At 48.2% G+C, this 15,409-nt stretch overlaps 1 protein-coding gene across 1 annotated transcript in view; it reads right to left on the reverse strand.

Annotated features, from left to right (window-relative positions):
- The window catches only part of NUDC (nuclear distribution C, dynein complex regulator), a 139,212-nt gene extending 126,124 nt beyond the window's left edge, over positions 1–13,088 (reverse strand). The window contains exon 1 of the mRNA XM_086957615.1: positions 12,672–13,088. Within this exon, the coding sequence (XP_086813741.1) occupies positions 12,672–12,746 (75 nt within the window). The 5' untranslated portion in view covers positions 12,747–13,088. The remainder of the gene's footprint in view (positions 1–12,671) is intronic.
- Positions 13,089–15,409: the final 2,321 nt, after the last annotated feature.

Raw genomic sequence — 15,409 nt, forward strand, 5'->3', positions numbered from 1 at the left:
TTTTCAGTTGTGGAGTCTAATGCGCGACCATAGTTGGCTCTCATCAGTTCCTCCAGATTGCGGGATACAGTTATGCCAAGATAAGTTAGCGTGTCATCACACCACTTGAGTGGATAATCAGGTGTATATTTGGGAGTGGAGTCAATGAGGGGATATATCAGGGACTAATTCCAATTTAGGTTAACTGCTCAGAGCTGGCCAAAAAGGATAAACAGTCGGGAGGATAGGGTTCAGACTAACATTCGGCTGTTGTAGATATAGGGTGGGGTCATCCACATATAGACATAAATATTTGTCTGCTGGGGTAGATTATAGCGTGTTCGCGTTAGTGCTGCCGGATCATAGCATCAAGTGGCTCAATGGCGAGGGAGGGGAGCACAGCAGTTTTTTGATGTCTGAGGCACTGCAGGTGCCCCCGGAGTCGAGCATATCGCGTTTTTAGGCAGAGCGGCATCTACTCTTGAGTTTTTCCACTTCTGACGTGCTTTCCCCGTCCTCGGGGCGGCGGGCAGGGGACTGCCCTCTCGCAGAGGCCATGGGCAGAGATTTGAGGAAGTCCTGAACGTGCTGCGGGTTAAAAAGAAATGGAGTTTCCCTGAATGTGTAACCTTGAGGCGGGCCGGGAATTGCATGGCATAAGGGATATTTAGCTGTTGCAATTTTTTCTTCACCTGCAGGAATTTGCAACTTTGGACGAATGGTGAAATTAGGATAAATAAAGATCTCCATTCCCTCATGTCGCAGTTGACCTTTTTCCCTAGAGAGTCGGAAGGCAGTGTCCCGGTCACAATAGTTTGACAGTTTGGCTATTATGGGCCTAGGGGGGCCCCCCGGAGCCGGCCGGCTCGCCAATGAGCGATGTGCCCTTTCAACCACCAGGACCTGCGAGAAGGCCTCTCTCCCAAAAAGTGTGATAAGTAGACGCTCTACATACACCTCCATATTCCCTGTGGCGCTGGACTCCGATACGCCAAGAATTCTCAGGTTATTCCTCCTCAACCGGGATTCCAAATCCTCATTCTCAGCAGCTATTACCTCGAGGACCTTCTCCATTTCAAATGTGCGGTTCGTGGTGGCGCTTGCTGTGTCCTCCAGATCAGAGATACGGCGATCTGCGTCTACAATACGATCATCATGCTTCTCCACCCTATGCATCAGGCCATCTAGTCTGGCATTCATGGAGTCCATTTTAGATTCTATGGAGGTTAGGCTCGACTGCATCACGAAGAGTACTTCCTTGAGGTCTGCGGTAGAGGTGGAGGAGGTTCTTTGTTGTTCGTCGTCGAGTTGATTTGCGAGCATCAGAGGTGAGTTTTGGCTGCCGCCCGGCCGGTTTCCCCATGTCCGCCAGGTGATGGAGGAGGTTGATGCAGCAATCGGTTGGTTCCGAAGCGTTGGCAGCGGTGTCTTGGGGGGGCAGGTCGCAGCAAGTAATCGGCCAGCCGCATCCGCAGGGCTCGAGCCGGAGTCTCAGAGGTCATGGGACTGGATCTTCAGTGTTAGGCGGCCGCAGCAGCACCCACGAGGTTTGTCCCCCAGCCCAGGTCATCCGTCATCCAAGTTTCACTAGTGGGGCGCTCCAGGCATGCGGGGGACCCTGAAGGGTCAACAGGACCCCATTCCTGCTGGCAGCGCCACCAGGCGCTGGGAACACAGGAAAGCGGCAAGCATAGCAGATTATCGATGAGCCCCGAATGGGTAAAGGGGTTTTATGGCGCGGTGTTGTGCTCCCTCAGCCTGATGCCATCTGCGTGGGCTTTCCTCCCCTCCAGCACGTTGTGTAATGAGGCCTGTAGGGCCCCAGCCCCGTCGATTTTGTCCACAAGTTCAGGGGGGCGGGGGCGGGCAATCATGGCGAACGCACCCCCCGCAGGGTGTTGTAGCTGCCTGTAGGGGGGGGGGTCCGGTTCAGCAGTTCTGGGTGCAGTGTCTTGTTGCGTAGCCCCCCTAAATTACTTGGTATGGGTCGCTCAGGCCAGAGTGTGTGAGAGCTGTTTAGCTCCGCCAGCCCGATGTAAATCTCGGGGTCAGGCCAAAGCCGCAGGCCACCGCTGTGTCTATTCTCAGTCGGTGCTGACTAGAGTGCATCGCATGCGGCAGTTATTACTGGGGGGTGGGAGGGAGGCGTCAGACACCCGCCCACCCAGGCCAGAGCGCTTCTCCTAGTGCGTTCCGGGCGCCCCCACAGCATCCGCAAACCCCCGCCGGCTGGGGGTGGGCGAGACGCGGGAGCCGCGTCAGTCCCCAGGCAGCCCCACAGGCCGCACCAGGGCCAGGTGTCTCTCCTACCGCCCGCACCTGCCTCAGGGCCGTCCAAACGCATCCGAGGGCCACCGGCAGCCTCCTCCTCACCGGACGTCCCCCCTCTCACAGGCCGGGCCGGATGTCGCTAGGCCCCTCCTCACCGGCAGGGAAGGCAGGTCCGGCAGTCCGTCGCAGGCTGGGATGGAGATCAGCAGCGAAGATGTCCAGGCCACAGGGGCAGCGCAGTCGTCAGCAGTGGTGTCTTCAGGCTCGCCCAGGCTCCAATCTGGCTGCAGAGAGGCTCGGCCACCACCCTGTCCCCGCCGCAGAGGGGGCCAGTCATATCCAAGTGGCACAGCGGGTTCTCCGGGGCATGAGCAACAAACCGCAGTGAGTAGCAAGCGGGTTCCTAACGGGATGAAAAGGATATTGGGCGGATGGGAGCCCGAGCTGCAAGAGCCTCACAAAGGTGTGGCCATCTTGCTTGGCGCCCCAAGGTAGTACGAGTCCTTGTACAGAAAATAGTTGTTGGTCAGTGCAATGTGTAGGAGTTGGATTATGAAGTCTGTGGGAATACACATGGGTCTAGAACTTGTGTCTAACAAGTGCTTCATTATTGCTAGGCCCTCTGCTTGGGGAATGTTGGTGTACAACTATTCAATAGAGGATAGCCATTAGGTCAGTCTCTATGTTGAATGGGCAATCTCAATGATGTTGATCAAGTGGGTACTGTCTTTGATAAAAGTGTTGGTGAGAGGAAAAAACTCTTTAAGGATAGAATCAATGTATTTGCCCACTGGTTCCAGAATAGAGCCACAACCGGATACTATCGGTCGGCCCAGGGGTGTAGATGGATTTTTGTGCACTTTGTGAAATGTATAAATCACAGGTGTTCTGGAGTGTTGGTTATTAAGGAATGAGTGGTCTTTTTTACAGATGTTTCCTTCAAGTGACGCATTCTAGACAAACGGAGAGCATCCCTTGGACTCTCGCTCCCCATAGTGACCTCAGGTATACAATACCTAGCTAGCGCTCTCCTTCAATTTTCTTGATTTCTTCTCTGAGCTTTTCTTCCAATTCATTATTCCCCGTTTCCTTCTCAACTCTATAGTGCACATTTCAAGAATTATGTAACCATCATCCCGATGATGACCTCTAGTTATACAGGTTGAAACGCCGTCGACTCCACAATGTCATTTGCGGCATTCAAAGGGTCTCTTTACAAACAATGAAATTGTACCACTTTAGGTCGAAGCCTGCGTTGCAGTGCATGCGCTGCTGCAGGCAAGAGTTCTTGTAAACAAGAAGGGGCATGAAACCACGTCCCTTCTGCCATTGTCCGGCCTCGCGAAATGGAGGCCTGCCATAGGACAATGCCAGTTTTGATGATTTGTCTGCTATACTCCCTCCTTTTCAGGACTCTGTGACCTGACTTCTGGTGTCGCAAGCCGATTTCCAGAAACGTTGCTATGGCAACCAGGAGGCAGGTCACGGAGTCCTGGAGGGGAGGGATTCAGTGGCTGCTTCCGCCCCCCCTTTTTTTTTTGTGCGTGTGGTTGTCCGTCATTGTTACCTCAGCTTTTCAGCAGCACACGCAGAAGTTTGCAGCTCAGGGCAGACAATCGCGCCTTTTATCTTATGGCAAAACGTAACTATTTCCCAGCACATCAAGGCTCACTGGTGGGGGGGACAGACCCACATGCCAATTCAAATTGGCCTCGGCAGGGAAAATGTTCTTCGGAGCAGTAAGAGCAATAACGCTGGGCCTGTGCACCAAATAGCTTTTAATTTGGAGATTAAGCAAAGCGGATATTACGGAAGTGTGGTGGGGGCGGAGGAGGCAGCGCTTCGGTGCAACGACGTGAGGTGGTGGGTTTAATTCGCTTGTCGTTGTCACCGAGGCAGCGAGGTTGGGAGTTGGGCACTGTGCCCCCCTCCCACCCGCCACCCCCCCATCGCTTGCACCTAGGCTTTGTTTTCCCTAGGCCCGGCCCAACGCGGCCAATAAGCCGAGATATTGCTTGTTTTACTTGGTCAGCAGCAGCCATGCTGTGACCTGTACATTCTGCTGAAGTTGCAGGAGGCAGCCAGAAAGGATTACAGCTCAGCCAAGATTTGTGTTAATTAAATGGAAGGAAAGTTTGGTTGTGTTGCAGGAGGCGCTTGGCACGACGGTCGACCTGCACAGGAGCTGGCGAGGAGCACACAGCGAGGTAACCACGCACGGGAGCTGGCGAGGAGTGAAGGCGATCACGTACAGGAGCTGTCGAGGAGCACACGGCGAGGAGGTGGCCCCGCACAGAAGCTGTTGAGGAGCACATGGCGAAAGTGACCATGCACAGGAGTCGAGCAGCACACGGAAAGGAGGTGCCCCGCTTGTTTTGTGACGTGACTGTGCCGGTGGCTGGGCTGTTATAAAACTTCACTAGCTGCATCGTGAAAGTAAACCTCCGATACCAACTCCGAGCTCTGCGAGAGCCTTCAACTGTGGTTAAGGGATGGGCAGGGAGCGGTGTGCTGAGGTCGGGTCAGACGGGTAGAGGGACAGGGGGCACCTCTCCTGGCATACAAATTTACCGGGCAGTCAGATACGCTCCAGTCTTCAGCTCTTGTGTACAACTACTCTCAAACGGTATGTTTAGATGATGGAGCTTCTATTGACAGTACTTGTACACAGGAGCGGAGCTCCCTAGGTGGCTTATTGTCACGTTGCAACTAGTGACGTATTATAACAGCCCAGCTACTGGCGCAGTCACTAAACCACTTCATGGGGGAGCATTATTGTATCGTACACTTCCAGTACACACTTGGTTGTTATGGTTACCGCAATTTAGTTGTAAATTTGTGCTTCTATAAGCAAATAACAACCTTTTCACCTTACCCTGGTCTCCCTTGTCCCTTTCCTGTGCTTTGTGATGGATACAATTTGATGAACAGTCCCCTGTTTGATATACCAGTTGGGTCATTGTTCTTAACCGGTCTCAGCTGGGATAATGAGTTTACTCCGGTTTCATTTTACCCCCATGTATCATAACAAAACAAGGATAAAAGGTAAAACAAGATGAAATAACAAGCATTGGCAAAGGCAATAGGTCTTGCTGATGTGAGCTATTGTCTTTGCCAATGAGTTTTATACATGTTTTACACCAGCATGGTTAGTGCAACAAAGGAGAGTGTCATGGAGTAGTGAAGTGGCGTAGAGCATAGTAGTGTCATACAGTGGAGGAGTGTCATGGATTAGAGTGTCGTGGATGTGAAATTGAGTGTCGTGGATTGGAACACAGTAGCGTCGAACAGTGGAGTACAGTGTTGTAGAGTGGAGAGGCTTAGAGAGGAGTGGCATAGACTGTCGTACAGTGGACTAGTGTAGAGTAGATTAGAGTGTCAGAATGGAGTGCTGTAGATTGGAATGGCATGGAGGGGAGTGGGGTGGAATAGAGTGGCTAGAGTGGAGTTGCAGTGACGTAGAGTTGAGTGTAGTAGAATGGGTTGTAGAGTAGAGTAGTACAGAGTGGCATAGAGTGGAGTGGCAGAAAGTGGAATAGTGTGTCAGAGAATGGAGTGTTGCAGAGTGGAGTGGCGTGGAGTGGAGTAAAATGTTGTGGAGTGGTGAGACATATAAAGGACTGGAGTAGAGTGGAGTAGAGTGGTGTAGAGTGGAGTGGCGTAGAGTGGAGTAGAGAGTCAGAGTGAAGCAGCGTGGAAAGAGAGTGTCAGAGTGAAGCAGCATAGAGTGGAGTAGAGGGTCAAAGAATGAAGTGGCTTAGAGGGTCACAGAGTGGTGCGGCGTAGAGTGGAGTAGAGGGTCATGCAGTGAAGCGGCACAAACTGGAGTAGAGGGTCATACAGTGAAGCGGCACAGAGTGGAGCAGAGGGGCACGGCACAAAGAGGAGCAGAGGGGCACGGCACAGAGTGGAGCAGAGGGGCACGGCACAGAGTGGAGCAGAGGGGCACGGCACAGAGTGGAGCAGAGGGGCACGGCACAGAGTGGAGCAGAGGGGCACGGCACAGAGTGGAGCAGAGGGGCACGGCACAGAGTGGAGCAGAGGGGCACGGCACAGAGTGGAGCAGAGGGGCACGGCACAGAGTGGAGCAGAGGGGCAAGGCACAGAGTGGAGCAGAGGGGCAAGGCACAGAGTGGAGCAGAGGGGCAAGGCACAGAGTGGAGCAGAGGGGCAAGGCACAGAGTGGAGCAGAGGGGCACGGCACAGAGTGGAGCAGAGGGGCACGGCACAGAGTGGAGCAGAGGGGCACGGCACAGAGTGGAGCAGAGGGGCACGGCACAGAGTGGAGCAGAGGGGCAAGGCACAGAGTGGAGCAGAGGGGCACGGCACAGAGTGGAGCAGAGGGGCACGGCACAGAGTGGAGCAGAGGGGCACGGCACAGAGTGAAAAAGCAACAGTAGTTTTATTTTAAAACATTGGCAAAGCTAACAGGTCTTGCCTTACTCAACATGGCAGAACTTGGATGGGTAAATTTAGACAAAAATAATTTTTTTAGTGCGACAGTGAAAAACAAAAAGAAATACATTTTAAAAATGTTTTACAAAAGAAGCGTGGGTGTGGGCAGCGCAACAGAAAAGAATGTAGTGGAAATGGGAAACCAGCAAGCAGAGAGAGAGAGCAACACACGGGGCAAGGGAAAAGCATACAATTGAAAGAACACCAAAAGGCAGGGGAGCTTACTTAGCAAGGAAAGAAGCACACAAGAAAAAGAGCAAACAGCACATGAGGAAGAGAGCAACATGGAGTGGGGAGAGAAGCGCACAAGGGAAGAGAGAAAATAAAGCCGGGTGGGGATGTTTGGTGGAAGTACATCAGAGAGAGGGCAACATGAAGCAAGAGCAGAGTTATTTGGCACTACGAAAAGCACAGGAAGGAGAGAGCTGAAAAACCAGGGCACAGGTCAGGGGTATACTCAGGTACATGGCATCCACCAAATCTTTTCACAGGGTGGATGCCGTACCCCCTGCCAAGAAGTTGGGTCCCACAGAAATTTGCTGAACTTGTCACAGTGTCTTACGGGACACGTTCAGCAGCGCCTGTACGTTCTCTGCTTTTAATTCCCAGCAGCAACGTGCAGGCAGAAGGGAGCTTTTTTTTCACCTCCAGCTGGGGTGAAGTTAAGGGGCCACCAGGCTTCCTTTTGTCTGAATATCCTCAATGGAGGCGACCTGGAACCTCACACTTAACCCTTTAACTGCAGGCAAAATTTTCCCACAATGCGGAAAATTTCAGGAGTGCGCAAATGCCGTCCGACGCACACGCCACCCGTGACGTCGGACGGCCAGGGACCGTCCGACGCATCCAAAAGGGTTAAATGTAAATACTACGGAGGGAAAACAAAGGCGCACACAGCTTATCTCTTCACAGGTACTTAAGAGAGGCATACTTTTTTTTGCCTTTGTTCAGCCCCTGTATATAAGAGACACATGCACTGTAAGAATGTCAGATGTGTTGGTCTGACCCTGTATTTACTCAAATAATTTCAGTAGCACTATTTTATTTATTTTAATAGTGCTACACAATGCAGGGTGCCAGAGCTCTGTACGTAACATACAAATTATACATTGACAATAAATCATGTACGTGTAAATCAATGTACAAGATGAGTTACATGAGACAGGATTACAAGGTGTAGGAGTCACATGTCCTTCATAGCTCACTGTGTTAAATTAATAGGATTACCAGCTAGCATACGTACTGTTGCGATCTCCACCCTATTTGCAAAAAGGGCGGTGGCGCAGCGATGGGGAATCAAGGTCTGCCCTACTGAAAAGCAGTGGCTTTGTGATTTAGTTTATTGTAGAGATCAATTGCAGGTGTATGAGGAGGAGTTACCGGAGTCATCCCGCCCTAAGGATTTTTGGACCCTATTACATCCTATTTGATGTCCCACCCTGACATATTTTAAATGTGCTGCCCTATGTGCTGCTGTTTCCTACTCGAACTGCAAAAGTCCTGAACCTGATGGGTTTTGCACTCCTACTTCAACTGGCTACCTGACCTTCAGGCAGGTGTCTCAGGGATTGCTCTTACTGGTTGTTATTTCTATGACGTGCAAAAAATGTATTATATCACGGAAGAGTGGCGATTATGGTATAGCTGTCTGCCTGGGAGGGGATGGGAGATTGATTCGTCATTTATAGTTTTGCAATCTTGATTGTATGCAATGCCTTGAACGTAATAAATAAAAACTTTTTTAAAAAAGGAATATCCCACCCAAAAAAATAAAAAATTAATAGGATTACAATTTAGGAACTGCTTGAAACAAAAGAATCTCTTTGTTAAAAGCAGTAACCCACTTTGCTATCTACATAAAATTAAAGTGTCATCTGCATGTTACGTGATGTGCTATGCAGAAGACATATTAACCTTATACTACTTTGATTCAAATATTGGACTTCACTAATCACAGATCTCTCCAACAAATGTGTTAAACTCTAGAGTTATCTCACCATTATTACTATTCCCTGAGATTTACTGGGCACCTTTATACATGCTTCTCCTGGTTGCCAATTTCTTTGTGGCAGGGCTTAAAAAATAAATGTATTAGTTGAGGCCCACATATTGGGTCGGGATTGCGCAGCTTTTTTGGCGCTTCCCTGACAACAAATTAATTTATTAAATCTTATAATGCGCTTAAATGTACTCATGATATACCTGATGTTCATGTATGAAGTCTTAATATCTGATGTCACTTCCTGTGATGTCCCATACAATGTCACGCGTCGTGGCATCATGCGCTGTAATTGCACGCGTCATGATAGCAATTGCATACTGCCTAGCCTAGTTAGTCCCCCCACTTCTCTTTTTAGGACTTATTCCCTGTGAAAAAACAATGCACTCTCATGGAGTGCTTACCAAAAAAAAACTAAATCGCACTACTCTAAGTGTAAGCAGAGGAAGGAAACAAGTCAGCAAAACAAAACGTTGCAAAAGAAACTATGTTTCGGGGGAGAAACAAAGAAGAAGGCAAGCCATCAAATAAGATACAAGCAAATTGAGTGTGGCAATAAAGCAAACCACTAGGAAGCAGTTTGCGGGTAGTAAGTCCACTGTAAATTCACAAGTTTTTTTTTGTAAACAAACGCTGTTAGGCGAGTAGTAATATACAGCATTACATACAACCATCCATTTATCAGTGCCTGTGCCACATCAACATAATGTGGCTTTTACCTGCAATTAATCCAGCACTCCCACATTTACTCTTCCCAACAACCCAACCAATAGACTCCGACACCTTTGAATGCCTTTCTATTGAGCTTCAATTGCAACACCGTTCACCCCTCAGATTCCATGTCATTTACCGCCCGCCCCGTAGTGGCCCCTCGTTTATGGAAGATCTCACTGACTTCATCAGCGACCAATACTCGCAAAGTGTCAATCAGACCTTCGTGGGTGACTTCAATCTCCACTGGGACGTACCGCAAGACTCCTCTGCGAACTCTCTGGCCTCCTTCCTCTCTGCAAATGATCTTATTCAACACTGTTCTGAATTAACACACTCTAAGGGCGCAATCCTGGGCCTTGTTATTTCTAAAGCAGGCATGCTTTTTACCACTACCCCAATTCATGTAGACTGGTCTGACCACCTCCTCGTCCCATTCTCTCTTCAACTTTCACACTCTATAACTCTTGGCCAACCCAAGAGGGCCATCTCCTGGTTCCGTGACGCCAAAAATATTGATGTCGGTCCCCTCTGGGAATCGGCTTTATTATCACTTCCAAGGCTAGACCCGAACCTAGCTGTGGACGATCTCACCTCCCAATGCCTCACAGTTCTTGCAGCTGAAATTAATAACGTCGCTCCACTCAAAAGCAAAAGGACAAGGCCCACTCCCTCAGCACCTTGGTTCAACAAATCCCTTTATGAGGAAAGGAAGCAGCTAAGATTCCTGGAGAAACAATGGAGGCAAGTGCCCTCCACTGACAATGTTGCCATGCTTCGCTCAGCAAGATCCAAGTACCACAAACACATCTTCCTTGAGAAGGCGGCGCACTTCAAAACCCTCCTTGACTCTGCTAAAAATAGACCCAAAAAACTTTTCGATCTCATCAAGATTCCTAGTTGCCCCCCCCCCCCCCCAACCTCCAAGGTGGAGGATTCTACAAAGAGAGCAGCGGATTTCACTATGTTCTTCGATGAAAAAGTGAAATCACTTGTGGATCAGGTCGCTCATCCTACCCCTCCAGAGGAGCCCAAATCCTTAGCCATTTGGCAGAGCTTTGACCCCATATCTGAGGATGCCCTTCTCAAGTGCATACGCGAAACAAAGCCCTCCAACCATTCTCTTGACCCTATCCCCAGTGCCATTGACTTCTATACCCAGTCCCTTCCCTATTGGACCACTCTGATCAACCTCTCCCTCTGGCAAGGCTCCCTTCCTGTCTCCTTCAAAACTGGGCAGGTCACCCCTCTGCTTAAAAAACCCACTGCTGATGCGAATAACCTCAACAACTTCCGCCCCATCACTAACCTTCCCTTTCTTGCGAAGATCACGGAAAGATGTGTAGCAAAACAACTCTATCGTCATATCAAGGGCAATGATCTTCTTGAAAACTGTCAATCCGGATTCATCCAAAACTGCAGCACTGAAACAGCCCTACTGCAAGTGGTTGATGACGCGCTGAGGATACTCGATTCAGGGGGGGTCCTGTCTTCTAATTCTCCTTGACCTGTCTGCAGCCTTTGACACTGTCAATCACAATACCCTCCTCAATATTCTTCAACAGAGAATGGGCATGGAGGGCACTGTGCTTAAATGGTTTGCATTGTTCCTCTCGGACAGATCTCAAATGATCAAAATAGAGAACAGTCTTTCTTCTCCAGTGGCGGTAGGTCAAGGTGTCCCCCAAGGCTCTATACTTGCACCCACATTGTTCAATCTCTATTTAGAACCACTGGGAAATCTCCTAAGCAAATCCGGGATTCACTATCATCTCTATGCAGACGACACTCAACTGTACCTCAAGGTTGCCTCCACTCATGACCTCTCCTTCCTAAGTTCGACTCTCGACTCCATTCAAAACTGGATGTCAACGCATCAACTGATTCTGAATCCCTCCAAAACTGAATTTATCCTCTTCTCCTCCTCACTCTCTCCTCCCCCGGTTCAATCATGGATGGATCAGATGAATCTACTAAACAATAAACCCATCATTGTTGACAGCGCAAAATCCCTTGGTGTCATACTAGACAAAAAACTAAATCTAACTCCCCACATCAATTCCATTGCAAAATCTGCTCGATACCAACTGCGCCTTCTTTGGGGAATCCGTTGCTTCTTCCCGGAGCAGGACCTTATAACCCTGGTGCAATCGCTGGTCCTCTCCAGACTAGACTACTGCAATTCTCTCCTTACTGGCCTCCCCAAATCTCACCTGTCTCCACTTAAGTCGGTTTTCCACTCAGCAGCTCGGTTCATTTATGGGGCCAAAAGAAGCGATCACATCACACCGATGTTATCCACCCTCCGCTGGCTTCCTTTCGAGGCTAGAGCTATCTACAAGACCGCTTGTATCACCCACAAAGCCTTGCACTCCTCCTCTCCTCGCTACCTGGTGAATAAACTGAAACTCTCTGGAGGCTCTAGACCTTCACGCACTGCGGAGAACCTACTGCTTGAACCTCCCACTTTCAAGAAGGAAAGAACGATGGCCCAATCCTTCTCAGGCAACGCAGTGAGAATCTGGAACTCCTTACCGCCTCAGCTCCGGACCACGGCCTCCTCCCAGGCCTTCAAAAGGGACCTCAAAGTTCTCCGCCTCCAGAGACACCTCCAAAAGTAATTCACGTCCTCTTTGGTATTTGAAGGAAGACCTCCCACTACTGAAAACTCTACTCTCCATGACCATGGAAGTGCTTTCCCAGTGTGTTCTTGTGGTTGGAATGCCTGCCTTTTTGTATGCAGTATTTTCCATATACCTGTGTTTGGTACCCTTTGTAACATGCACACACCACTTGGCCCTTGTAACACACGGTTTGCTACCTCTCACATGTTTCTGCCTTTGATACTTGCACAAGGGCCACCTTTGCCTATGTAACGTTTGTTCTTGTGCCTGAGTATCTAGCTCATATTGCAGTATTATACCTCTAACTATACCTTGTTTTCTCTTATATCCTGCACACTTGTCACTTTTTCCTCTTGTGCACTCTCTCCTACCTCGTGTATTTTTGGTTGCTCACAATTTTTACTACCTCAGGTGTTTTATTTGCTCACAATTGTCACTTTTACCTTATGCAATGTAACGTCTACTTTTGCAATCGGTTCCTGTGTAATGTTCTGATCATGTTTCATTTGTGTTCCTATTGTGAAGCGCTCTGACGCCTTCGGGTAAAGTCCGCGCTATATAAAAATGCATAAATAAATAGATAAATAAATAAATAGCCCTGGAGCCACCAATCCCTGTACATGACCTCTCACCTCCTGGACTCCCCCTTCGTGTTGCTGCGCCATAGCCATCAGCATCCCGTCAAACCTCTCTTCGGTGTCGGTCATTTTTGCTCTGGTCGAGCTAGGTCCACTACCTAGAACACTCACAACGCCGAGTCCCCGGTGTTCTAGATCGGTGTCCGGGTATCTTCACTTTCCTGCCTCTGTGAAAGGTACTTGATGCGGCCTGATGTTCACACTGCAGCGGAACAACTTCCGGCTCTGTCAGCCACGAGACATCACCGACCATTCAGGAACCAGCGTGCCTGTTACGTGCGTGACTATAGGCTAATGTGTCAGCCAGCCGGGAGACGAGCTGTGGTTACCCGGGTGGTAGCGCGCGATTGAGGCGCCTGTTTCTCCGGCAACAGGAACGTTCCAGAGAATACTTCGACTCTTTCTCGGCTCAGGTTGAGGAGGGCGTCCCCAGGCTTTCTCAGTACGCTTTTGCAGTTTTAAACAGAGCGAACGCGACCCATGAGCATTGAAGCGCCTATTATTTAACATCAGACTTGTTTTATTTTTTTATTTTTGGGGCACGTGGAGTTTAAAGTGACTTGTCTAGACAAAAGTAAGGCGGAAAATCTGGCCAGATGGTCCTGATCCGTTTTAGGGTGATGCCTGTGAGGCTCCTTATGCCGCGTTTTTATATGGAACGCTGTTGTGTCCGAAGAATCCAAGGCGTAGACACGTTGAGAGGAGAAATACCTTTATTGTAAAAGTAACAACAAAATGGGCCCACAAGCCAGCGCCACAGCAATGGTGTAGCTCCGTGAGAATCAAGCGAATAATGAGCAACCAGTAAAACGTAACCTCTCAAATAAGAACTTTAAAACACTCTGCATTATGACATTGTTCATGACACCAATTAGAACACACTGCATTATGACATTGTTCATGACACCAATAGGTGAATGTCATGAACATGGCTGCATGTACTTTCCGAATGCAACACCTCCTTACCTTAGCAAAAAAATCAAATAAATACAAGAAAAAAAATATATAATTCAATTCAAAATGTAGTCATTCAATTTAGCAGGTAAAACTAGCTTCCTTCTCTTAACATTACACTGTCTTGATGTGCCGTTGATAGAGCAAGGTTTCATATGTAAAGAAACTTGCTTGTATTCAATCCTATCGAAATAACGTGTAACTTATTAACCAACATATTTTGTGATTGCTAAAACTGCACTACACGACATTTCTAGTATCTAGGGGAAGCTTTTCTATGGGTTTTTATTAACAGTAACCCAAGTGTATTAAAATGGGCGCTGAAAAACGCGGGAACCATTTGCGCATGCGTCTACTACATCTATGTAGTGTGACGTATCCCTGTTTTTGGTGGGAATTTCTTGCAGCTACGCAGTAGTACCAAAGATGGCTGCTTCAAACTTCACATGCTAAAGCATATGCCTTGCTTGAACTAAACGTGTGTTCTGCTAACCATTAATGCTATAGTTAAAATAAAGTAATGGGTTTAGAGTAGAAATAAGTGGTATACCGTGCATTAATTAATTTTTGTATTCTAATGTATCTCTCTTTGACTTCCTTGATAGCTCGAATTCGGGCCTGAAGGGGGTTGCAAACTCCATTTTGAATCTCTTGGTGATGCGCAGATGACAACGAAATCCTCGAAGCATTTGTCATTGAACTGATGCCAGTTCCCATCTTATTTGCGATGTTCGTGTGAATCTTACCTAGTGAACCGGAGCTAGAGGAAGAGAAAGCACACAACTTTATACATTGTATATTAAATTAAATAATATTGCTGGGAGGAATAAAAATGCATGGGTAAGTAAATTATGGGTAGGAATTAGAATCAATGCAAAATGACCTCATACTGGTATGGTGCGATGACCTCTCCTCATCTTTCTGACCAATCAAATAAAGGGAACACATAGAATTTGCAACATTGTGGGGTTGGTACACACTCTGAAATGGTATAACTAAGGTAGGTTTATTCAGTTAGATTGTCTGACTTGTCACAGACCTGTCACTGACCCAACGTATGCTGAAGAAGATCGTTTATGCCGCAGACTTCAGAGGGCTGGTCGAGCACTCTGAAAGAAGAATCAGGAAATTGCTGATGGAGTAGACTCTGTCACCCAGAAGGGATTTCGAAAGTAGCCGCAGAGAGGGGTGTGACGCTGACGTTGCACTTAGCGGAGGTCCTGTCCTGTCCTGCACCTGTCTTGTCCTGTTGGCACCTAGTTAGTCGGGAGCCGTTTCTTGCCCCAGCCCTTGGCAAGGGTTGGGACTCGCACCATTGTAGGTAAATATAAAACTTTGTGGTATGTCCTTGTACTGTTTCCATTTTTTACCCTTCCCTGGTACCTATGTCTAAAAGTATATATTTTGAGTCTTGCAAGACTTTTGCTTTAATAATTATTTTCTTACTTGCAAATTCCCTAATTTCACTGTTATAGGGGCTGACTCATACAATTTTGCATAGAGAAAGTGTTTTAAATCTTTTCCCAAGTCTGTGGTTATTCCATGAAAATAAATGTTATACATATTATTCTAAGTCCTTTTGATCCATAAGAATTAGGACTTAGAGCATAAGTGACAAGGATTTGGTAAGTCATCTTATACAGGTATAAGTCCTAAGGTGAATAAAAATCCGATAGGCAGGCAGATAAAATTGATTACCAGTTCAAGGTGTGAATGTTTAAGAGCCCAGGTGAGTATGATGTTTCTGAGCTGGCAATCTCACGCCATCACCCTTTGAA

This window comes from Lissotriton vulgaris, chromosome 2_1 (genome assembly GCF_964263255.1).
Source record: "Lissotriton vulgaris chromosome 2_1, aLisVul1.2, whole genome shotgun sequence".
Classification (NCBI taxonomy): Eukaryota; Metazoa; Chordata; class Amphibia; order Caudata; family Salamandridae; genus Lissotriton; species Lissotriton vulgaris.